The sequence below is a fragment of the Empidonax traillii genome, unplaced genomic scaffold (genome assembly GCF_003031625.1).
Source record: "Empidonax traillii isolate 1590-97213 ecotype Southwest subspecies unplaced genomic scaffold, ASM303162v1 scaffold33:size3420811, whole genome shotgun sequence".
Taxonomy (NCBI): domain Eukaryota; kingdom Metazoa; phylum Chordata; class Aves; order Passeriformes; family Tyrannidae; genus Empidonax; species Empidonax traillii.
In genome coordinates this window covers 1,079,896-1,105,613 of record NW_020955226.1, presented here as the reverse complement: position 1 = coordinate 1,105,613, position 25,718 = coordinate 1,079,896, and the positions used below count along the sequence as shown (strand labels likewise).

At 36.3% G+C, this 25,718-nt stretch overlaps 1 protein-coding gene across 3 annotated transcripts; it reads left to right on the top strand.

The window, feature by feature from the left end:
- The first annotated feature begins 2,814 nt into the window (after positions 1 to 2,814).
- SLC38A11 (solute carrier family 38 member 11) lies at positions 2,815 to 23,510 on the top strand. 3 transcript variants are annotated; one of them, XM_027911492.1, is made up of 13 exons: positions 2,815 to 2,965; positions 5,322 to 5,439; positions 5,854 to 5,928; positions 6,528 to 6,662; positions 8,365 to 8,430; positions 8,821 to 8,871; positions 10,139 to 10,245; positions 10,398 to 10,477; positions 18,280 to 18,350; positions 19,156 to 19,317; positions 21,047 to 21,159; positions 21,827 to 21,958; positions 22,668 to 23,510. In XM_027911492.1, the coding sequence occupies exons 1-13, from the start codon at positions 2,936 to 2,938 to the stop codon at positions 22,911 to 22,913; spliced, it is 1,386 nt and encodes a 461-aa protein (XP_027767293.1). In that variant the 5' UTR covers positions 2,815 to 2,935; the 3' UTR covers positions 22,914 to 23,510. The 3 variants fall into 3 exon arrangements, with proteins under 3 accessions (XP_027767293.1, XP_027767294.1, XP_027767295.1); XM_027911494.1 differs by lacking the exon at positions 2,815 to 2,965 and adding an exon at positions 3,108 to 3,222; XM_027911493.1 differs by lacking the exon at positions 8,821 to 8,871 and having other exon boundaries at positions 2,821 to 2,965; positions 22,668 to 23,507.
- The last annotated feature ends 2,208 nt before the right edge of the window (positions 23,511 to 25,718 follow it).

Below are 25,718 nucleotides of genomic sequence, written 5' to 3'. Positions count from 1 at the left end.
TCTATTATTTATTATAGTTTTTATTACACTGCCCAGTGGAGGTGTCAGGTGTGTTTGCATACAGTTTCCCAGATAATTCCTGGAATCATTTTAGGAGGTCATATTTATGTCACATTTTTCATTTTCCAATACCACTAGTACCATTGATATTAAATAAAAACTTAGCAGTTCCTTCCTCAGACACAAACTGATATATGATTCCAAGATGAATACATCTGATCATCCCAAATCATTATTGCTTATATTTTTCCATCACTGTATTGATAATTCAGTATAAGGCATATCTTCTGTTAGACTCTCCTTGTGGGAAGTGTTTTGCTGTGGAAAACTTCCCAAGATACTCTACAGTGAACAAAAAAACCCTCTTTACTTTCTCTGTTCTGATTTTGTTATGATTGCTCTTCCCACCCAGCATTAATTTTCTGTGGATCCTCAGGATTTATTTCATAAATACTACAGTCAATAATGACAATTCCTTTTTATTGGTTGTTGCTCTAATTCATTTTAGCCTGCCTTAATATGTTTCCACATTTCGTGAGGATTTGCGGTTCTTTCTGTTTCCTTTTTTGAACACAACTTCCTTTGTGTCCATCTTTTTGGAAGCTGCTTTCTGGTTCAGGTGTGTTTTTTGGTGGTGTTTTTTTTTTGTTTTTGTTTTTTGTTTTTTTTTTGGTAATTGTCCTACTCTTGTGGTTTAATTGTGTTGGCATCCTTCAGAGCTCAGCCCTGCACTGCAACTAGAGGTGTAAACTATTGTACCAACGGTCCTGCAGCAAACTCCACAGAATGCAATCATAATTCAAACTGTGGATTATGGACTTTCAGTGCATCCTGTAATTTTATTTTATTCAGAATGTATTCCTACACTTCTTTCTAAGACCAAAATCAGTATTAAGCTGTCCATGCAATAATCACATCCCAAAGCACAGCGAGGAGCACAGAGCTCTCATAGTACACAAAAAAAGAACCTTTACACAATCTTTTGGGATGCGCCAATTCTTTTCCCAAATTCTCTGTTAGTAAACTGAATTAAAAACTGATAAGTTTACAAACACTACTTGGAATCAAGCCACTATGACCAGTACAAATAAAATTCTAGGACTCTTAAATAAGTGGGTGTCACATCTGGCATCATCCCTCTCACATACAAAGAGCTGCATAGTGGGAGCTTCACTGAATTTGTGTCAAAAGGATCCCTGAAGAAAGTATCTGACTAATAGCAAGGACCTACAAGAGAAAGTATTTGCACAAAACAGAAATTATTTTCTGAAGTAGCAAATGCACACCTCAAATGGGAATTAAAACAAAATCACATAACTCAGAGGGACTAGTGTAGAGCATGTGGGTTTGCGAGGAAGTTGCTACAGTACTAAACATAGAGAATCTGGTAGAAGACTGTCATGAAAACATACTGTGTGCTTTATTACACTCTGCTTTAAGACAGCTTCATTATGTGTTTTCACACAGAATTCTTTGTACAGTTCAGGAAGGAATATAACATTGCTACGAATCACAGGAATTTTCTCTGCATCTTATGCCTCTAAACTTTTCTCTGCTGAGTCATGTCATCTGACTGGTCACACAAGAATACATGTCAGCTTGAAGTTTGTCATGGAGCTGATTAGAGACTTTTTTTGAAGGAGTTGAAGCTAATATGCTTAAGCTATTGAACAAAAATGTCATATATGCTCTTCATGTGCACTTTGTTCTCCATATTAAATCATATGCATCATAGATCTTTAAGGACAAAATTACTGATGCACAGCACATGTACTCCTTTAACCACCACAGTTCATCCTAGCAAAGTATTATCAAATATAGGAATTCCTAAGACTATAGAAAGGAAATTATCATGCTCTACTTTCTTCTGCTAATAAGTTGTCATCTCTCAGGGATTTTTTTCCCCCATAATGATTTAATCTTATTGAAAATTTTGGCTCCGTATCCTATTGATGGTGCCCTCTAGTAATTGGACTAAGTTTCCAAAGTGTTTTTTTTACTCTTGTAGGCCCTAAATTTTATGTCCAGCAACACTTCACAAAATCCATGACTGACTCCAATTTTATCAGTGCTTTCTACTTCCTACAAGTTTTTGTATAAGATGTACATTACTTTGTGTGGCTTGTTCCATATTAACAAAGCATGCTTCTGATGGAGGCTGCTCAAGGTAACAGAGGTATCTACAGACTCTAAACTTTTCAGCACTGTCATTCTGAATCTTTTAATTAGTTTGGTCTCTTCCCAAGGATCTATTAGATTTAAAATTATACATATGTGAAATACACATGCGCAATACAAATTTCATTTGTTTTTGGATTTTGTAGATTTAAAATCATACAAATGTACTTTCTCTGGAACCTCGGTGTGTTCTTTATCTGACTTAGCACCCATAAGAGCAGCTTGCCCTCCCTGAGGAGAACAAACAAGGACTGCAGTGGCGAGCCCTCGCCGATAACATCGATATTAAAAAGCAACCACGAATGAGCAGCAGTGACATTTGAGCTGTTTTTCGCTGCACATCCCACTGAGGAAACTTTCCTTGTGCCTTCGGGATAAACAAATACTGGGTAAATGTGGGGTCTCACATACTCGAGGCAGAGGCACTTACTTTTTGGAGCGTTTCCAGGGAAGGGCGTCCCGGAGGAGGGGCGGCCGCCTCAGAGCCCCCGCCCGCCCGTGTGGGGCTGGGGCGCTGCTCGCGCCCCCGGCCGCGCTCCCGCAGGTCCGTGTGCGGAGCGGGGCGGGCAGGGCAGGGCTCGGGCGAGCCGGGCACACACACACCCGCCTCCCCAACATCCACGGAGGTGCCGCGGGACCCTCCTGAGCCCGCCCGGGGGACCCCCGCCGCCCCGGTCCCTGCCCGTGCCGGCGGCCGAGGGGCCCCGCAGCCCAGCGGCGCCCGAGGGACCCGCCACCCCGCCCCGCCCCGCGGGCGATGGAGCCTCCGGCGGCCGCCGCTCCCCAGGTACCGGGGCTGACACTGAGGGGGGGCGAGGCGGGGGGCTCTCCGGGCTCAGCGGCCCCGCCGGCACCCGCCTGACCCCTCTCGGCCCGCGTCCGCGGGACGGGCATGGGGTGTGAGGGGCAGCGCGGCCGGTTGCGGCGGCTGAGCGAGACCGGCCGCTGGAACGTCCCCGCTCCGCGGCCGAGCTGGAGGCAGCGATGGCCTCTTTGTCTCTGCTCGGTTGTCCCCGAACCCCTACGAGGGAAAAAGAGTCATAGGTACCACGGAGGGGAAAAAATGCGTTCTGAGGGGCTTTATCCTTGTGATGCAGGGGAAGGGCGGCTGCTGGGCACAGCTGAAATTCGGTGTCGAGTGAGGACCAGGGCGTGAGCGTGGTCCGGCCGTGCCCGGCGCTGTCGGTGCGATAGCAGGTGGCCCCAGGAGAGGACCTTGCGAGAGACAAACGCCTCCTGTTCCCTGTCCCGCAGCCTCCTGCGTTGCACAGCTCTCTAGCCGGGCTCCCAGCAGACGTCCCTCCCCGTCTGCAGGCCAGGTGCACTCTCGAGAGCGCTACCGGAGCCGTTTCACCTGTGTCACAACTTCTGTTGTCCTTTCTTCTCCTTTTTTGCCCATTTAAATGAGTCCCTTCCAAGTGGGGAAGGGACCAGGACCGTGCAATTCACATTGTGTTCTTTTCTTGTAGCTGCTGAAGAGAGGGAACTGGACTGTTCTAGTTCAGTGCAATTCCACATGTACAGTGCTGTAAGTAGCAGAGGACATTAAAATTTCAGGAGAGAATGACAGGGATGCTCCTGCTGCTGAAATCAGTAGTGAAATAAAAATGTAGTACCAGTAAGTCTAGTTAAGAAACAACTGAGGGAGAATGTTACTTATGAAACTGCATGTGATATGAAGAAGATAGGAATTGGTGGTTAGTTTGTCTGTGATGATGGTTAGTTTGTCTGTGATGAAACAAAAATTTTTGGGACACCAGGTGGATATACTTAATGGTAGATTCAGAACAAAGAAAAATACCTACCTGTTTATATGATGCATAGTTAAAACCTGGCATTCACTGCCATATGACACTGCAGATGCTAAAAATTATACATGGTTTCAAAAAATGGAAAATTCAAAGAGCAATCCATTAAAGGATGTGATGCACCAAGAACACATCTACTTTGGGAAATCCAGAATACACAAACTGAGAAAAGCTGAGACAGGAAAGTTATTTGCTAACTGGCTATTTTCCATGTCTTTATGCTCTTCCCTAGGCACCTTCCATGGTCACTCTCAGAAATGGGATACCACCTTATACTGACCTTTGATCTGAGCCAGTATTACTCTTATGTTAGTACTGCTTAAGGATTAAAGGTTCCAATTAAATATGTAGCCCTCCTTGAGGCACTTTTATGCTTGTCAGCTTATGCCTCTATCTAGAGATGACTTAGATTTTTCAGTAATTTTTTTTCCAGGAGAATTAGTGACAAGCATCTGAGTTTGTACTACCTGCTATATAAGTTAAATAGGCTCTTGCATCCATGAAATAGTGGTTTTACTTTTACTTTACACCATGTTTTGCTTTTGTAGAACACAGGCAGGCATTTTCTTAATTAAATGCATGTTCCTCTTTTGAATTTCACAACTTAAATTAAAATACTGTCTTTCTAGTGAATAATTCTAAAATGTTCTCTGACAGTAGAGTGGTGATCTGAGGAGAGGACCACTGCATGCTTGTGAAGAAATACTTTATGAAGATAAGAAATTTAATTTTTGAAGCCACTTGCTACAAATTGTGCTTTGAACTTTGGCTTGTACCAGATTTTCCCACAGAAACTTTCTGGGACTAGCTGATTTTAGTGTCATTAACTATTCATAATTAACTAGACCATTGAGTGGCACAGAAATATTTAAAATACTGGATAAGACCTTGGATTAGAGTATGTTCAAATGTTGGCAAGCTTTACCAGTAACTCTTGAAATTAATTTAATTTCTCTGAATCAGGGGCAATTTTTACTGACCATTCGTATTAGCCAAAGTAGTTTCAAAAATACTTGATTCACATTTCTGCCTTTGATTGTGACTAAAAAGCTCTTTGTTTAGCAGCCTACCTCTGAGTTTATATACATTTCTGTCCTTCCACTTACTATTTTTCAGAGAAGAATTACAGAGGATTATGGGTCAGACTTATACAGGAATTAGATGCCTAATACCCCTTTGATTTCTCACTGGAAGAAATGGGATTTATATATCAAAATACCTCTACAAATCCAAGTCTATGAAAAGTGTGGGGGGGTTATCTTTCACAGTACATGTGAAATCCTTTCTCACACCTCTTCTTCTCATGTACGGTGTTTTGACTGTCTTCCTAACTAGGTAGAAACAGATGACCAAATAGCCCTCCTTAGTAAGCCCAGGAAAAAAGGAGGAAACAGTGATCTGGCATCAGCTGCATTTAACATTGTCAATTCAATCATAGGATCAGGCCTTATAGGTAAGTCTGCTTTTCTTTGCACTCCTGTGTTCAGCCTTGTTTATCCATGCATGACTATTCAGCTTGGAGAATAACACTGTCATCTTACTTTGTGCTGCTGTTTTTAAAGATTTTTCTCTATATTTATTTGCTTACAATGCGAAAATGCAGAGGTCAGCTGAGATCACATCTCAGTGACAAATAACCCACAGTCTCTTGGCCATAATGATGAGAGAAGTTGGACAGGTGCTGACTGAACTTCACACCTAGGGAACTCTGTCCACTGAAAATTATCTTTCTGAGGTGATTAAGCATGCTGGACCAATTTTGGAGATTCCTTGCATTTTCTAAAAAAATCTGAATATTTCTTTATTTTGGTTGTCACAAATAATTATTTGTAAAGGTTTTTCTATAAATCTCTCCTTTTCTTTGCAGGATTACCATATTCAATGAAGGAAGCTGGTTTTCCTCTAGGAGTGCTACTTTTATTTGTGGTTGCCTACATCACAGGTACTCTAAAGGCAGTTTCTCTTCTAAAGGGAAAATTAGTCTTGCAACATTTTGGCTTATCTTGAGCTTAATGATACCTTAAACAAGTATACCTATAAGAGTAAAAATTACTAATTTTTTCCTTTACTTCACTAATCCTTTGAGCAGATTAGTAAAAGTAGAGAATTACACTGTACAACATATAAAGCTGCTTTCTGTGTGCATTTTTTTTCATAAAGCCTAGTTTCTTAGACTAGTCAAGGTAACATTTGAAAGAACGTTTTTATTTGTGCCTCATTATGACCTGTTTTAGACTGTTTTTACCCTAATTAAGAGACTGATCCTGGAGTGGGTTGTATATCATTGTTTTTAAATGTACCACAGAATGCAAACCTTTGGTTGTACTATGATTTTGAATATTTTCCTTCCAATATGGACCTGTAACTCCTGGATCTCATGGGTTGAAATATTTGGTGAGATTTCTAATCCCTGATCTTCCCAATGCCACTGTTTTCCTTTCTATAGACTTTCTTTTTTAAGGAGTGGAAGAAGGTGGGAAGTAACCAACCACAAGTTGGTTCGTATTGTCTTTAACAGTCTTTAACTTTATATTTTTACAGGTTATTCCATTATATTACTGATCAAAGGAGGAAACCTGTCCAGTACCACCACATACCAAGAGCTGGTCAGAAAAACCTATGGTCGTGCAGGTTATATAATTCTTTCAACTCTTCAGTTTTTATATCCATTTATTGGTAAGATCACATAAAGTATCATTGTTTGAGTTTTGTAAGTTTTATTTTTCACATTGCCTCATTGTTTCACTGGTTAAATACTAAGAACTGTGTAAAGAATATACTGTATATGCCTCTTTACTATTAAAAAAAATATATTAAATTTACTTCTTGTGTTCTGAAGAATCACCAAGGAAGAATTCAATGAACTGGAGGACCGGAACAATAAAAATGAACTGAAATGTAACAGCAGAGAAATTCACAATCACACATATAAAAATGAATGACAAAAGTAGCTATGAAAAATAGCCAAGGAGATTTTGTTCCAGTATGAGTAACAGAGCACAAAGTTGATGTGCCTGAAACAAAAGGAAAATACAGCTTTAGGAGTATACAGAATTACTAATTTTTCAGAGGTGCAATATTACTGCAATTGGAAAAGCCACTAATCAGCTCTTGCTTGAACAGTGCATGCTGTTGTTGTTCTTCAAAAGCATTAGTTCAGCCTCACACTCAACAAGCTACTGGGAAGTAGGGCAGTCAAGACTCCTTTGAAGAGGAAATAGTAAAAGAACAAACAGGTATAATCTGGGCAGGAATTTTTGAGATGAGAAGTTTGAAATTAAGTGATATTCTGAATCTGTCTCTTACAGTAGTACCGTGATTAAATCAAATGTCACATAATCTTGATATTTTCACACATGGGCTGCAAAAGGTGGTGACTTGGGATACCAAGAGTCTGGACTCAGCGACCAGAGAGTCACAGGTCAAAATTCTTACTTTTGGAATGATCAGTCTGATTACAGGTAGCTGAGATTTTTAAGGGAGTCAAGTTACTGTTGCTGCAGGCAACAAGGGTACACACGTAATTATCCCCCTTTGTAAATCAACTACTTTGTAGATAATACATAAAAGAATTGTAAAGGTCTCTGTCCTTACCGTGGAACTAGTTATGCACTTGTACGTACTTGAATTTATTTCTGTAAGTGGTGTTAATGACTTACAATTTCACAATTTCATAACAGTGGATATTTATGCATTAAAGTCAATACCTACATATATGCTGTCTAAACGTTGAACACCACACAAGTGTATAAATATATTTTGTATGTATACACACATATGCACAAATACACACAATTTTAGTGTAGAATTAGACAAGAATGAAGTGTGAATGTTAAATCCACAGCACTTATTAATGAGAGAGAGGACTGGAAGTCCATATTTGATTCCAAATCAATTTTCTCCTTTCTTTTGGTGTAAAGAATTGCTAGTTTTGCATTAGCTAGAAAGTCCCTTGTGTTTCATTGCAGGGCTGATTATTAGACTAACACAGGAACTTTACTAAATGGAAACAAGAATTTGAAAAGAAACTGAAGAAGAATTGCTATTTGAAACAAACTGTTTTTTAAAAGCCTTTTTTACTTCTTCTGAAGGAAGTTTATATGGCAAGTCAGCACAATGACCTTGCATATCAGGCTGGATTATTGTTTAGGTTGTACCTGAAAAAACAAACAAAAACAAAAGAAAAATAAAAAGACATGTTAAATATTTTTTTTAATTCTATTTTAAAACTGAAACATAAATCTTATTGGTGCTAGCCAGGATTCATATAAGAGGGATAGTGGCATATGATGCTGAAGTCTGCAAAATAAGTGTGTTCAGTGTTTATCAAATATTTTGGATATGACTTGTACTAACAAAAAAATTTATTTTCTTTAAGCTATGATCAGTTACAACATAATAACAGGAGACACTTTAACCAAAGTTTTTCAGAGAATTCCTGGAGGTAAGAGGCATTTACAAAAATTCCAAATGGGGGATTATGTATTGGAAAGAAGTGTAGCAGAAGTACGTGGGGATGTTACTTTGCTTCTAAATGGCTCTTAAATATAGTTCAAGTTAAGAACTTGAAGCCTATGAGTAGGTTTTCTTGAAGGCTTTTTTAATGTATTTTTTATTTGTTTCTTTGTGGTTTGGTTTTGGGTTTGTGTTTTCTTTCTTTGTCTCAAAAACTCTTTATATAAGTCTTTCTTAAATAAAACCCCTAGTCTTTGGTTATTAGTGGACTCAGTGTCGGAGAAGAGACCACACGCTTCAGTGAAATACTAAGCAAATAGGAGTGAGTCTTCCACAGTTGTTTATTTACAGCATCATCATTTTTTGTCATCTTTTTTAGATGATTCCTGTAATGGTCATTTGAAGTGCATTGGAAACTGCACTTCATCTGGCGAATAATTCAGAATGAGTTGCAAATAATATAATGAATTTAATGTAGTAGTTACTCATGAACTGTGTGTGTAACTTTCAGTTCTTTTAGATATTCACTGCAAAACCAGATGTGGCTTTTGCACTTTTTAACTCATGCCCTTGTTTCCCTTCCTGTGCTCTACGTTTTCACAGCAGAATCAGTGGAGCAATCTGTGTGCATGTGCCATCTACTTTAGCACAAAGCCAGCTAAGTTAAAACATTCTTCACTGGGAAATTAAACTAAAAACGAACATGTCTGCTATGAAGTGGAAATTAGTATTTGTATGAACTATTTGATTTTCAGCATGTGAAGCCTGCAAGGTGTGGATGTAGTTTTAACTGTCACACTCTGTTGTTCTGTGAATACTTGATCAAATTGATAGTGACAGTGAATATCAGGATTTATATGTAATATGACTTCTGTGATAGGAGGAACCCCCAGCATGGCAAATCTTTTTACCTGTCTGGTAGAATAGCTGCCTGGAAAGATGTGGGAAAGTATTATAATCTCCCAAAGAAAAGAGCGCAGATTTTTGCATGTCAATTGCCAGTCATTTTCCAGCCATAATTATTCAGCAAGTGTTCATTCAAGCCTAGGATTTATGGTAGCCTGACTGAACCTGAGATGTGTTTTATTTTAAGTTGCTATTGGCTTGAAAAAAACCACAAGTTATACAGATAAATCCCACAGATTGCATGGAATATTATAACATTATTGTTGCCTTCACATGATAATCTATTTTGCAAGTGGAAGCCAACTGATGGCAAGAAAGGTGCTCAAAAGAAACCTCAAAATTAACTTATTTTAGGATCGTTCTTTAAGATTTGACTTGTCTTCAACAGCCCAGTAATTGAAGTCAACACACAGGGTGAAAAAATCCTCAAGAGTTAGTGGCATAAAGAAGTAGTGGAATGTTTTACTTGCAGTTTTCCAACATTGACCCAGACATGATGAAAGATATTAATACTAATCTATATGTAGGAATGCCAGCCTTTCTAATTTTGGTTTAATGTAGCCCATAAATTATGCATTTGGCTTGAATTTGCAGAATTCTTTTGATTATACACATGCTGTGCATGGCTTCCTAAAGGTTAGTTAATGCCTAGTTTTCAGTGTTACTTAGCTTGAGTAAATGGGGTAAAAGCTTGATCACCAACAGTTTGTTTTTCCTAAACTTTCAAATGTAATTAATCTGTTCCTCATGTCAGTCTCTTAATGAAATAAATTTTTTTCTTTTTTCTTTAGTTGGGCTGGATAACGTGCTTACTGACCGTCACTTCATAATTCTTCTTACCACCATCATCTTTACCTTACCCTTATCTTTATATCAAGATATAGCAAAATTGGGAAAGGTAAATCATAACAGCAGTTTATTTTTTTTGTATGCCATTAGAAAATAAGTGACAGTCATAAATTCATGTAAATAATCAACAAATATATTATGCTGCTAAAAGAACAGCCTTTCAGCATCTTACTGACTGAAGTAATATTTTTATCTTTACAGATATCTCTTATTTCTCTGATTTTAACCATTGTCATCCTGATAATTGTGATGGTGAGAACAGTAACCTTCAGTCCACAAGTGTGAGTATTCTTACACTTGCTACAAATTTAATTTTTGATTACCTAATTTATTAGTTCAGTCTTGCATATATTGCATAATTCTGGAACATGCCTATTTTGGGACAGACAGATAATTGAAAAATCTGTATAAAACGAACAGCTAAATATGCTTTATCCTTTTTCTTTTCTTCTTTTGCACGTACGTAAATTTAGAAAAAGTCCCCAAAACACTACAGTTTAATTGGAAACTGTGGATGATATGACTAACAGCAGATGTGTCCTGAATGGGCATGTGAAGTTGTATGTAATTTGGGAATTTTTTTATGTTGTCCATTTGTCAGATGGCCTATATTTACAACCTGAAAATAGCAAGTATCTTAGGAATACTTCTTCTGTGAATATAATGTCATAATAAAAATCAAATAGAAATAATGAAAATTTTAAAAAATGAACACAATAATAAAAAATTTATTTTGTCATTTGAGAAAAGCGTGCAAAACTTTTCCAGCACTCATACTGTAAAAGCAATGTTTAACATTAGACATTGGAGTGTTCTAAACAATTTAGTACACATAAGTATATGTTGTGACAATATTTTTGTAATTATATTGCAAGAAAGTGTTATGAATCTATTCTTCTTCTTTAATGGCCTACAAGAGCTGTCTTTTTCTTCATCCTTTAAATGTAAAGATATAATAAAGATGAAAAACTCTCCTTCTGAATGTGCTGTTTTATTTATTGGAACAGGTTTATATGGTATGTCTTATGTGCCTGTAAGAAGTGGATCCTTCCACCAGGATTGTTTCAGCGTTGTTATGCATAATTGTTCATTTATTTTACTGCTGTGATACGTGGGTTAATTGTAGGGTGTTCAGGTTTAATGGTAGGAAGATGCCTAGAATAGCAGTTTCTAGAGTTGTCCCAGATGATGTTGTCTATCATCCACAAAATGACGTGCTCAGAACAGTGTGGGACTTCCCTCCCCACCATCTTTCTGAAGCAGTGTGTTTTTCATACTGTGTGTTGAAGGGGTATTTGAAAGGTTAATCTCAAAATCCCCTGTCAAAAAAGCAAGAAGCTATATATAATAGTTACTGATGACCTTGTTACTATGGTAACCTTTCTTCTGCACAGTTGTGATGCACTGAAAAATATGGAATGCATGGTTTTATTTTTTCTTACAATAAGTAATGTTGGGTTTTGAGTGATTCTTTAAGTTTTACTTTTTAATTCTTTAGAGACTTTCATTCTTGCCTTTACACTTCTTGTTTTCAAAAATGCATCTAGCAAGTTGATAAAATGTTAATAAGAATTTTTGTTCCTTGCAAACATTTTGTTAATGTCTAAATTTTTGGCTTTTACTACTTTTACTCTTTTTATTTTACAGTTACGTATAAACATATATGTTAATTATTAAAACCCTCTTCTATTATTTTGTTAGCCGTATACTGGTATGCCATCTCTCATTTTTTGCTATGAGAATAAAGAACACTGTTTTATTTTAATATGGGTCCGATCATATTACAAATGAAACAAGTGAATTTACACATTTATTGTGAATCCTTATTAAAATACAATATAATTTGGAGTTTCCAAACAGGCTTGATTGGGCCAAGAATATTCTATCCCTACACTTCTTATATGGCTGAACTGATTATATGCCTGCCATAAGGTCATTTATTCTTGTTAATTCCATGGTTTCCCATTCCAGTTCTTATGCGTTCTTCCTTAATGTGTATTGCATGTCTCTTACTCCATTTTATATAGGTTGCTTCTTGACCTAACCACAGTGGAGAAGGACAGCAAACTGCTCATTCTTTTTCAAATTCTTGAAAAACACCAGTAAAAACCTGTAACTTGTTCCACTTTGGGGATCCTTTCAATAGACTAAACAAACACAATTCCTTTAGTGTTTCTCTTCTTGTCATTTCCTGTCCTCCTCATCATGTTCAATGGCTGCCTTAAGTTTTCTGCAGATAAAAGTGAAATCATGATGCCCCAGCTGCCTGTGGTATTCCCTCTGAGAAGCAGAGAAGAAAGATTGATGTATCTTAAATGCAGGTGTCTTAAGATCCCTTACAACTGTGTTGTTTGGGAGTTGCCACACTTCTGTTCATACAATTTAGTTTGATGTTTGTTTTTTTGGAAAGTAGCATGACATTGTGGATGGGCCTTGAGTTTGCAGTCTGGTAGAAGTACCAAGTCCTTCTCTGCAGAACTGTGAGCTGAGGAATTTGTCTTTCTTTTATTCTGTTCTCTGTTGGATTTCCCCCCAGCCTCCAACCCTGTTTTTGTGAAGCCTTTCTTTTTCCCTGCATAACTGTAGAATTTGTCATTACAGAATTGAATGCTACTTTATCAGATGATTACTTCATTTCCCAACATATTTATGATTTTTTTTCATCCCATTCTCTATTATCCTTATGTTAACTGTACATTTCATACTTTCCGTTAAGGACACTTCTTGCTTTTTGTTCTGTTGTTCAAGTTACTGCTGAACACATTAAAAAAATACTGGACTCAGGTCAGGTTCCACAGGAATCCCATGTGGATATCTTCCCATTTTGATAGTTACTAAGTAATGAGTTTTCACTTATCTTTAGATTTTTTTTAAAATGAAGATATCTCCCCTTTGAGAGGTCCAAGAAGATTATCTGGAGATGATAAAACTTCTTTGCTTAAATGCAATGCATGCTCCGTTTTTTTATTATTTAAATAACAAAGAATATTTTCGTCAATATGAGACCCTCTGCAGTATGTTTAGTTTTTTTCCTTTTATAACAAATATCAACCTGAGAAACTTTTTTTTTTCAGTTTTGCTTTTTTTACTATCATCCATATGATTATTGTTGCCTGCATGACATAATGAACCTGCAGATAAAATCCAGTGTTCTGGATTACTCAGAGTTTACTCTCAGTATTTCAAGATGTTGGATAAAACTACATTTTGATGATCTGATCGTTATTTCCACCTGCTTATAGCTGGGTATTTACCTACTGTCATCAAAAACAATAGATTAGAACTATCTCAAACTGTAAATGTACACTATGTTAATACAGCATAAAATAGTTTCAGCTTTGAAGCATGAAGTTAACATTCATTGCTGTAAAAAGAAATATTTTATGTTTATATTATAAAGGTGGATTATTTTAATTTAATTTGGTGTTTTTTTGCAAAGAATGTCTTGATGTCAGTGTCTACATAGTACATAAATCTCTAGGAAAAGCTTCAAGAGCATCTGCTATCTGTAAAGAGGATGTGAGAATTACTCAACTAGCAGCTGATCATAGGGATGAAACACCAAGTGCTCAGGAAAAAAACATGAAAGTGGAAAGTTGATTCTTTCCTTCATTTAAAAAAATTCATTAGTAAACAAAGGTAAACTTTAATGTGTGATGAAATTAAAAAATAAATCTAAGCTCCCATATATTTACAGAACTGCTAAGTAATTCATTAAGGAAGAAAGAAGAATTAAAATACCTGTAAGTAAGCGAGGCTGACATAATAGCTTTTCCTTGTCTGTGTTCTTTCACAAGATGACTTTGATTAATATAAAATACAAGGTTGATGTGGGCTGTACTCATTTTCCTTCTCTTATACTGATTGAAGGCACATTCAGCATCTATAAAGTTATCAATATCTTTAAACCTTTAAAGCTTAAAAAGAACTAAAACTATTCTATTGGAATAGAATGAAATTGAAATTTTACAGTTAATTTCCTAAAGGTCTAAATAATTGAATTGAACCTTAATTAATCTGTGAGATGTTCCTGGATTGACTGCCTGTTTGTATCTAAACTAGGTGGTTTGTCCCTGATGTTGAATCCAAACCAATGGAAATCTTTCACTCATTCCAACAGGTAGCTCCCCTGCCAAAAATATGACTTTGTGCCTCTGTAGGAATTAACTTTTTTTTTCAGTCAATATTTCATACCCACAAAACGGGTTGAGATCAGAGATGTGTGTTTTTCTTGCCTTCCTTAAAGATATTTTGCTTCTCATGCACTCTGCTGCTGTATTATATTTGGCAGTGTTTCTACATAAATGACAGAAAAGATTTTTGCATAACATGGATAGATGGGGAATATTATGCTGTGTTTTACAAGAAGTAGAAAATAGGCAGTTTTAGACTGCCAGACAAATTGGCCCAACTCCAACTCATGGTCTGGATGTGAAATTCCTTTCACCTGGCTTGGATGTCTTAACCTTTGCCTTGTTCATTTGTTCTTTTAATTTCACACTGTTCTTATGTAGATAAACATGAATATATTCAAAACATTTAGAAGCTCACTAACATGTTTATTATGCCGTACCTTCACTTACATATGCTGAGTAGAGTCTTATCTTCTTAACCTTTAGGCTTTCTTTATCACTAGGCCTCACTACCTGCAGTCTGTCTTGCTGCTGCCTTAGTTTCAGCTGAAATTTTCCTGTCTAGGAACTCCCTTGGACTGCCTTTTTCCTGAATCTTTTATTATTTTTGTTCCAAGAATCACAGTTATATAACATCTCAGGCTTTACTTTGTGTTAAAGCTTCTACTATATATGATAGACAGTACAGCTGTCAACAAGTGCATTTCGTATCAAAAATGTATTTCTTCTGTTACTTTTCATTGTTTGATCTAATACTTCTTCTCTGGCCTGAAAAAAACCCTTTCTGTTCATGCAGGCATAGCCTGTGTATTTATACACTGAGTGAGGAACAGAGAGCTGGCTGGTTTTGTCAATGGATTTTTGCAGCTACTGCTATTCTTGTGTAGGCAGCAGTTAAAATCTTCTTGTAGCAACCCCTACCAAGAATGCAGGTCAAACTGGTCAGAACAAAGTCCATCTCGGAAAAAAAANAAAAAAAAAAAAAAAAAAAAAGTCCTTCCAGTGGCAGCAGGATTGAAAAAGCCCAGCAGGTGTGATGTTACCCTGTATTCTACACACTCTTTCAGGGTGTGTGTGCATCCACCTACACAGACATATATTTTTATATCAATGTGTGTATGTTTACCCTGACACTTGATGTTTCCCCTCGGTGCCCTTTGCCTTGTGAGTAGTTTTATATGATTGTTCACTGTATGGCTTTTCCATAACTAATGCCTACGGTTCCCTGACACAGTTTTCTCTTTCTGACTATGAAGTCTTATTTTATATAAACACCTTCATGTCACCTGCACCCTTTTCCAGGAGCTTTGCATAAGTCTCTATGTCCTGCAGACTGAACTTGGGGATAACTTCTTACTGATGTGGTCACAACTCTACAGCTGTTGACTCTCAGAAAGGAAATTTCTTACTGAGATCTTTCATGGTGTGAGATCCCTCTATTCCCACAGTATGTGGGATCCCTCTATTCCCACAGAAAATGTTTTTCAAAGCACATGCAGCAGTATATGAGCTACTGTAGAAAATAGTACATCTGTACCAACATGCATTGTAGGACATTAAAAGCTGCTGGTAGTGTTCCAATGAGAGATCTGAAATTCTTCCTCTATTCTGCAACTAGAATGGAAGGAATTTATCTTCTTAGGCTGCCAAATAAGCAGGATTTTGTTCTTTTTGGATTTGTTTCCCCCAAATAATACTCCTAATCTGATTTGCCATTCATCCTTAAAGTAAAGCTGTATTTTGGTCTGTTGCATATTGCTGGTGCATAATCTAACACTGTGCTGAAGGAAAACTAGCTCCTTTTATTTTTATTTTTTTAATTGATTATTTAATCACTTTATTCAAAATGTTTCTAATTAAATTCCTGTGCTTTCTACATTTCCTCTTTTAAAACCCCTATTTGTATGAGCTCATAATATAGCTATAATGTTACATAGGATGTGCCATTTTAACAGAAATAAATTATGTTTCAGACAGAAACATTATTTCTGTGAATTTAAAAATATTTTGATTTATAGGGTATTAGATAATCTAACTGTTAATTATTAATATAAAAAGGCCGAAGAAAACTGATAAGTTTTGCTGTCAATGGACAAAAATAAACCAAATTTTCATTCTGTATGTTTACTAACAAAGCTGACCTCTAGTGGTTACAGAGAGGAACAGTTGTAGTGTTAGTTTTCTATGAGCTATTTTTATTTGCAAATATTATTGACATTTTTCCAATCAATTGCGAATATTTTACTTAAAAATAATACATTCAAAATTATTTCCACAGGCATTTCTAATGATAGTGATTTGGAATCAGTGGCATAAAGTTAAGGGAGCCTATATAAGGAACTACAGCAGCTATATGGGGTCAGAAGTCCTACTTCTTTCACAAGACAAATGACAGATAGCTCTATTTCATCCCCAATATTTATTACATCTACATGCTCTGTCTGAGGATATTTTCGGAGGGCCGTATTCAGCTGCTTAAGACTTGGAGCAGTATGTTACAGCAGTCAAAACAATATACTACATCTGAGGACAAAGAAAATGAACTTTTTATACCCAAGTTTTGTTCACTTCAAAGTTAAGCTTAGCAACCACAGCTTAAGAGCTGAAAAGGTGGTCTAAGTCTGAACTGAATGTGCATTAGATACTGTAAATATAGGGGGGGTTAATGTAAAAAGGAAGGACTGACTATTTGAGCACTGAAGAAATAGTAAGATGAGTTCTGAAATAGGAAACAGCATCTCTTTTTTTCTTTTTTTTTTTTTTTTTTTTTTTTTTTTTTTTTTTTTTTTTTTTTTTTTTTTTTTTTTTTTTTTTTTTTTTTTTTTTTTTTTTTTTTTTTTTTTTTTTAATTTTAGGAGCTGGAGATGGAATTTTAACGTTTGAAAGCAATGAAACCAGGCACAGCACATGCCACTATAGCTGTCAAAACCAGCTAGCTATCACCAGAGAGAGGGAGAGACAAAGCTGTTATTGATACCTTCACAGAAGTGGCCTGAGTGCCGTACTGCTTTCTAGGGCAGTAGGAAAAGAGCAGCTAAGCCTCAGGTGGCAGCAGCTTTCCCTCTAAATAAGAACAGCAATCGAAGTTAGTTGCATCCAACTTTTTTACAAGCAAGTTTCTCTGCACTGTTTGTTTCTTTGTCTGTGTTTTAATATCACAAATACAATGTTAAACTGGCCTGTGAATATCATTTGATGTTTTTAGCAAACTGTATTTCTGGAAAGGGATATTTTGTGTCTTTCTCCATTTCTTCATTTTGGTTCTTTGTTCAGAGATGATGTTCATGCAGTAAATGTTTTTCAGCAAAGTTCCTTGTTCGTTTTCCATGGTCCTCCTCTAAGCATTACAATTACCAAAACTGTGGGCATACCTTAAAGAAGGAGATTGGGGAATATTATATTCTTGACTGATTATGAAAGTCTCTCTCTTACACTTTCTTTTGTCTTTTGGGAAGTAGCAGAATCTCTTTACTTTGAGGAATAGTTGGAACTGGTGTAAAGAAAGGTAAATTGCCTTGCTTGATTTGTAGCTTGGGAGAAGATTTCTCTAGACTGTGTGGATTACATGTGCAAATTCAGAGGCAGAAATTGCCTCTAAATTGTCAGAAGACATTTCGGATTGAGATAACCGTAGTCAGAATCAGTAACAGCCTTTGCCTTCCCTGTTGCTATTTCTTGGTATATGATGACATGAAGAGTTTATTTACAAAACTGAAACAGGCTGACATTTTTTACTATGAAATCTGGTTACAGAAATACTTGAGTCAAAACAAGGGAGGTGTGAAAGGTACCTCCCCAGTTTAAAGTTATTGTGAACACTGGATCCTACTTCAGAGAGTTGTGGACATCTGACTAGCAGCAGTTCTGTATTACAGCATAATATTTTAAGCAATTTTTAATAACTGATAATTGAAAAGAGGATAATCTATTAAAACAAATGTCTGTTTTAGACCCAAATCGGAAAATGCATGGACATTTGCAAGATCAAATGCAATACAAGCCATTGGGGTGATGTCGTTTGGTAAGTGGTTTTTTTTCTGTATTTTCAATATTCAGATCAGCTGTAAGAAATCATTTAATATTTTGGACCAAGAAATTGAATTTTTTATGGTTTGATTGTTGGTTTTTTTATATATATCTATTAATGTTAAGATGGTGTAGGGAAAAAAAATAAAATTGACTGATTTATCCATATGAATTTCGTTTTTATGGTGTAAGACATTATTGCCATCCATTGCCCCCTGGCTATTGCCACTGTAGCAGAGGCAGAGGTGTGCCTGTGAATCCAGCTCATCTTAAAGTACCTGCATCAATGGGGTTAGTCTAATTGATAAACTAAGGAGGCTGTGATTGCTCTGCATTCTTTTGGATAACCTCTAGCAGAAAAGTCTTCATTCTGAAATCTGTTCCTGCCTGCAGGATCTGGTATATTATTTCCTGTAACAATCTGAGGCCTCCCAATGCTTGCTGCTGCCTAAAATGGATGCCATAGAAAGTCTGAAAGTAGCAAATGGCTCTGTGGATGAAAAAAAAAAAATCTCAAATCTGCTGTTGGGTTCTTAAGCAAAAGAAGAGCAGGAAGAGATGGAATGGAAGTGTGGAGGGTGGGAAATGACAAGACATTTAAGGGTAATGTAATCAGAATCAGGATGAATATACACCTTCATCAAATCAACTAAGCAAGTAAAAGTTCTAGCCGTTTATCTTTGCCATTCATTGCAGGATTAATGTTTGTTTTTAATAATGAGTAGATTCAAACAGTGCTGTGTCTCTCTATGTGTTTATGCGTGAATTCATACATTTGCTGTAACTGTCCTGTGTTTCAGCATTCATCTGCAACCATAACAGCTTTTTAATATACGGATCTCTGGAAGAACCCACGTTAAAGAACTGGTCTCAAGTCACACATGTGTCTGTCTCACTGGCTGTTGTAATCAGTGTCGTGTTTGCTGCATGTGGATATATGACTTTTACAGGATACACAGAAGGTAAACTGCTTGATCCCTCAATTTTGGTGCTTGCTATAATCCTTACATTTCTGCCTTTCTGTCTGACATTTGCCGTAAATACCTTAGTGATTATAAAAAATACAAAAATCAGAGTAGCATGGACAGAAATAGGACATTCCTCATGGTTACCCAAGAACCAAAACGGGATACAAAAGTGTCAGCTGCATATTAATAGGTGTCAGATTCCCAAGTGTAAGCCTCACTGGTAAAAGTCACCTTTGAATACTTCCATAACCAAAACACTTCTGAGGACTAAAGATCTATGATTTAGCCACATGGTCCAGCAGGAGAGAGCAGGAAGAACAAAAAGTTGCCTTGATTTTTCTGCAGCGTGTCTGGTATATATTTTCTGTACATTTTCTTACATTTTTTCCTGTCTGTGCTAATATATCTCTGACTAATAGACATTTCCTGTCTTAACAACAGCTGTTCTGCTGTAGCTAATCCTACTGTCCCCTTTGTGGGTATATGAGTACGCATAAAAGTACAAATATATAACCGATGTTGCATCATGTTATTTAACATAATTTTGTTGAAGTAAAAAAGGTGTGTTCAGAGGAACAAGGCATAAGTTTGTTCAGTGCATTACCTTTTCAGGAATAATACACATTTCATAAGCAGGCAGATTTTCTGTTACTTAATAGCAACATTCTAGCCTGTAGAAGGCTTCCAAGCTTTTTCCTTTTCTAATGAGCAGTCGCGTGTAGTTGAGAACACAGGAATTGTACCATGGGGGTTACTGCTTGATCTGTCCTTTTTTCCTGCCTCCAGTTGTTACTCTAGCAGAGTAAGTTACTGTCCTAAATGTCCTAGATGTACTAGATATACTATAGCTAGACTAAGTGCAGACTAGCTAAGACATTTAAAGTTTACAAAGCTTGGACTGCAGCTGTCCCTCAGCATACGACTCTGGTGTAAGCAGGTTCCATATTACCTTGTGTCCCCATCCACACCTTTTGGCTGTTTTCTGTAAAGTATACCTTATTGCTTCTTCAGTGCCATTGTGAACATAAAATTACTAAGTCATGAGACAGTATTGTAATGGGATAGAAAAGACCTGATGGGTCATCTCATTGCTGTGTTGCACTGTCTCTTTTGCCTCAGAGTTCATTATTGCAGATTCCTTGTGGTAAACGCTAAGCAAGATGATGATTTGAATTCTTTAGTAATACTTTTGTTGTTAGATATAAGATTTTCTAGGTAATGACCCATATGTTTATAATGAGCTTTTGGGGTCAGAATATTTGAAATTATTCACTACAGCTTACCAGGGAAGTGCAATTCTCCAGAGATAACTCCCTGGTCTTCTTTGTGTAATTGTTGTTCTAGGAGATGCATTTCCTTTAAAAATATGTTTTACACACAACCTTTCTTTCTGAATCTGTCACATATTTGTTTAAACAAACACCAGCATGTCACACAAAAATCTGTGTTAAAGGAAAGATAACAGATGACAAACTCTGATATGCATATTTTAAATATTTTTTAAAGATAAATGCTACTTCAGAGAAAAACACTGCTAATAGCAGTGTAAGCTGAAAGTTTCTCCTGGATGCAGCTTGTGACTATAACAGTAGTTTCTTGATATGTGTCAGGAGAGGGGATCAGAAAGTCTCAATTACTCTAGTAACTCCAGTAACATGGACTTCAATTTGCAAATAAGCATATGATGTGAAGTTCAAGCTAATTATGTTTTGCTGTGCCTTAGGAGATATATTTGAAAACTACTGTAGAGATGACAACCTTGCTACATTTGGAAGGTTTTGTTATGGAGTTACTGTAATTCTGACCTTCCCCCTTGAATGTTTTGTGACCAGAGAGGTAAGATTTTACTACATTTTCCATTTAACAATGTTGTTATATATTAATAATGTTCTTACATGATTAATAGGTATTGTAGCTGAAGTCTGTGGTTGATCTGTAGGAAATATCACCATATTTTATCCTGATACATACAATGAATATGAGGGACTAGCTGTACTCTTTAGACACTGGCCTAGTGTCTAGACAATGGTGCATTACATTCATTATAATATTACCCAATATCTTAATAATATCAGGACCGCTTAAAATTCCAAGTTTGGCATAAATGCCACTGTTGTTACTATGTTGAGATGAGCCGAAAATAGCATACTTTTTACGCTTAATAGTTTTTCTTTTTTTAGAAGCATCTCCATCTAGCAAATCCGTCTGTTCAATAAATAATTGTAATGGTTTTATTCTGTAGTGGGGAAATGAGAAGAAAGTTAAGTATCCTCTAAATCCTGCAGGTGTAACTAAGTCAGTCTTGGAAGTGTTCAGCAATTTTAGTAATGCTCGTTACAAGTTATTTTTGGAAGTAGATGGAGATGTTTCCTTGAAGCAACATAAGCAAAATTCAGTTTATTCTCACACATTTGTTTAGTTTCCTAAGGTTAGAAGATTTGAAAAAATCTGTTTGATAACATAAGGAGCAAACACAAGGTTAAAAATTGTGGTTCTGTTTCAGGTGATTGCCAATGTGTTTTTCCATGGGAACCTCTCCACAGTTTTCCATATTGTTGTGACAGTAGTTATCGTTGCTGTGGCGACTGGTGTATCATTAGTGTATGATTGCCTTGGAATAGTTTTAGAACTGAATGTAAGTGAACCTCTATACTCTTTTATTTAAAAAAATCACTTTTTAATAAAACAGAACACTGTAAAATCCACAGCTCTGCTGAAAATCTTACATAACTTGATGTAGTAGTCAGTAGTAATGTTAATAGGAAAAAAAGGAATTATTCACTGCTTCAAAATCCAATAACTAAAGGAGAAAGGAAGTTCAGGAAGTAAAGTTCATATGACTGGGGAGAGCTTTTAGAACAGTTTTGGAGATATGGCAAATGGCTGTGACTTAACAAATGTATTTAAACCGCAGTAAAAAATCACTAAAATACTCGCCCAACCTGTATAGTGATACTGAATCTAGCATTTCTTTCTCTAGTCTCTACCTCTGATGAAGTTGGCAAATTACTAAACACTGGGACAGATCCTACTGACTGCCTTGTGCCAAAGGGGGGAAAAAAAAAGAGGGGTGTAGAAGGAAAGAACCAGAAGTAGTCAAACCAGAGAGATAGTAACTAAGCAATTAAGTATGTGCATACAAAACCACACCCATTTGGGCCAAATATACAAATATACTGTAAACAAATATACAAATATAAAGCAAGCATTCCATCAATGCAGTATTTTTTTGCCTAAGCAATTACTCAGTAGTGAAGCTGATATTTAAAAACCAGGTTTTTGTTCTTCACATCTAAATATACATCCTTACAATGTTTTTTTCTATTGTTGTTTCCCACATGCAGGGAGTTCTGAGTGCTACCCCACTTGTTTTTATCATCCCATCAGCATGTTATCTGAGGCTGTCCAAGGAGCGATGGAACCATTCCGATAACCTCATATCCGGCCTGATTCTTGCTCTTGGTGTGCTAGTGATGGCAGTTGGGTTTGTTATGACTGTCTTGCACCCCCAGGAGTGTAGCCATGGAAAAGAAATGTTCTACTGCTTCCCTAGTAATGTTTCTGTTCACAACAGTACACTGCCACCATAGGTAGCACACCAGTCTCCAGACTGGATCAGGGACATCTCGCGGTGAGCCGTACATGCCAGTTTAAAGGAGGGTGGAACAAAGAGCTTTGATACTTTGATATGCACTAAGAATTTTAAACTGTATAACTGTATTTATGTACTTGATTTTATGCTGCCATCCTTTCCCAGGTAAGACTTGAGTTTTAACTATGGAAACACAAATTCTCAGAGGTGCCTTTCAGTAGACATTACTTGAATAACTTGCAAGCCTAAGAAAAAGGTTGCATTTTTTTAACTTGGTCTGCAATGCTGTTTAAAAGCTATAAATTAAATGTTCTGGAATGTAAACAACTCCCATGTTTCATTGATTTAATTTAATTTTTATTAATTTTATAATCTTTTCACGTATATTTATTAGCACACTATAGTATAGGACTTTTTGAAGTCCTGGTGAAAACTATGTCTAGATCTCTGTGTATTAAAATTCTGCTGTTAAATTGAAAGACCCTTATTAATTCTGTCTTTGATTTTGCAATAACTGCCCTTTAGTGCTGAAAGCTTTCCTTATAGTGGCTCTTAAGTCAATTTTGTATTCTGACTGAACTGTAACTGACACGGTTTAATTGTAACTGCTACAATTTGTGGTCTGCTAATTAAAAGATATTGCATAAATAAATCCACAGAGGTGAATTGAAAAAGATTCTACTGGGCTGTCATTGTAAAAATTTAAAGATTGGCAGAGAAAAAAATTACATGCTTAACAAACACAGTTTGATTCTTACATTTATAACCCCATTTATTATTTCTGAAACTGAAATGAAAATGCTGTATGTCAGGCATGTGCAGCTCGAGCGAATGCTGTGAGAAGACAATCTAAACTTGATTATCATTCTACTCCTCTGATTCTTTTCAGTATATGACTGTACATTTTGTCATGGTTTGTCAAACTTTGGTGAATTATGTTTTCCAAAATTCATGTAACATCAAGGATTCATATATATATATGTATGTGTATATTTATGTATGTATATACACATATATATTTATAAATAGACTTACATATGCCTATAGAATATGAATAATTTGAAGTTGTGTACTATGAGTATCCTCAGTCATATCAGTGCTAGGATTCTGCAAATGTCTTTTATCAAATCAAACTGTATCCTTTGAGTTAATTTTTGCATTATTATGGTCATTGTGGTTCCTCTTGCCAACTAGATATAAAAGGCTATTTCATTTTTTTGCTGCTCAATGGAGATGGATTTTGTCTTCATTTCATAGAGCCTGACAAAGGTATTTCATTCAAGACTTCTGCTTAAGTAGATCTTAAAGCAAGGGTCAGTAGATGGCGATAATACTTTTAAGAATAACACTCTTTTTAAAAGTAGTGTTTCCAGAATGAATGTTTTAAGTATTAGTGGGGGTTTTTTTAGGGTGGTGGGGCTTTTTTGTTTTGTTTGGGTTTTTTTGTTTTGTTTGGGGTTTTAAGTTGTAAAGCAGTTAGAGAGAACTGTGAGTGTTACTCTGCTTTAATTTCCCTATGTAGAGTCAAGTTTGAGGGTGATAATTTTTCTGTTTTCCACGTACCTGATACAGTTGACAGTATATTTTTCACCAGTTTAGATCAAGCAATAGCTGATTTTGTCTTTGCTGTGGATGAGATTCACTTGCTTCTATGCCAAATGGAGTTAAACCTAAATAATGTTTCCTTGTGACAGCTCGCTGATGAATCAGAAATCTCTCATGAGATTCATTTTCTTTTTTTTCTGATTTTTTTCACTGTTGAAGTGTGTTACCTTGTTTCAAGTATCAATTATTTGCTTAAAGTGTCAATCTTTTCTTAAAGTGTCAGTGAAATAATTTATAACTTATAATTATATAATTGTAGTATTGCCTGTTCAGTTTAAACAGTCTGCTGAGGCTGTGTTGATATTAAATCGTGTTTGCATGTCCTTTACGAAGGATGAGTCTTTCTGTTCTTTTCTACTTTACAAATGCAAATTTAAAGAACATTTGTTTAATTATTCTTTCTAATTTGTAAAGTGTAAAGTGTGAGGTAGTACTGGTCAGTTAAATGTTTTCATTGCTGATAAAGCTTCTTTTGCTCTTAGATTATTTTGCCAAAAATAATTGCATTCCTGTAATCATATGCTCAGTGGTTTTTGTTCATGAATTTTCCAGGTGATGATAGTGCTCTCCCAGCCATAACTATGCCGACAAAGGGAAGTCAGATGTCACGGATACCATAAAGTTAACTGCTATTTGGGTAATGGCTTTAGAAAAGCCATGGTCACTTCCTTTTCAGTATTGCATAGTGCAACTTTATTGAAATGACAGATAACAGCAACCTGCTATATGCTTTCTTAAGGTCTAGGAGGTCTGAATAAAAAAAGAAGCACCTTTTTATTTAATAATAAAAACTGTGATAGCCAGTGTTTTTTTGAAACACCAAAAATAAATTTGTAGATATTACTAAAGCAATGCATTTAGTATTTAAGGATATAAAAAGAAAGTTGTTATAAATATGACTGTAAGTAAGTCTTGATATAGCAAAGAAAGATACACAAACTTAACAGGAGACATTATGGCAAAGAGAGGATAATTGCAATACAGAATTACTGGTGAATATACTTAAATTAGGCTAAAGTGTCTTTCTGTGACTAAAAAAAATATAAGGCAAAAGCAGCACTTTACAGCCTGATATTTTTAGTGGAGCTCACTGAGAATGAATGAAACCTGGTTACTCCCTGTATTATACTGTTGGACTTTACAGTGATTTGTAGTGAAGAGTCTGCTTCAGGTTTGTAGTTGTAAAGGTTTGGTTGGT

Bases quoted from the DNA above. Each gene is read 5' to 3' on its own strand.
- SLC38A11 (XM_027911492.1), top strand. From the start codon at position 2,936: ATGGAGCCTCCGGCGGCCGCCGCTCCCCAG. The intron at 2,966-5,321 runs GTACCGGGGCTG...CTTCCTAACTAG, and splicing joins CGGCGGCCGCCGCTCCCCAG to GTAGAAACAGATGACCAAAT. The intron at 6,663-8,364 runs GTAAGATCACAT...ATTTTCTTTAAG, and splicing joins GTTTTTATATCCATTTATTG to CTATGATCAGTTACAACATA.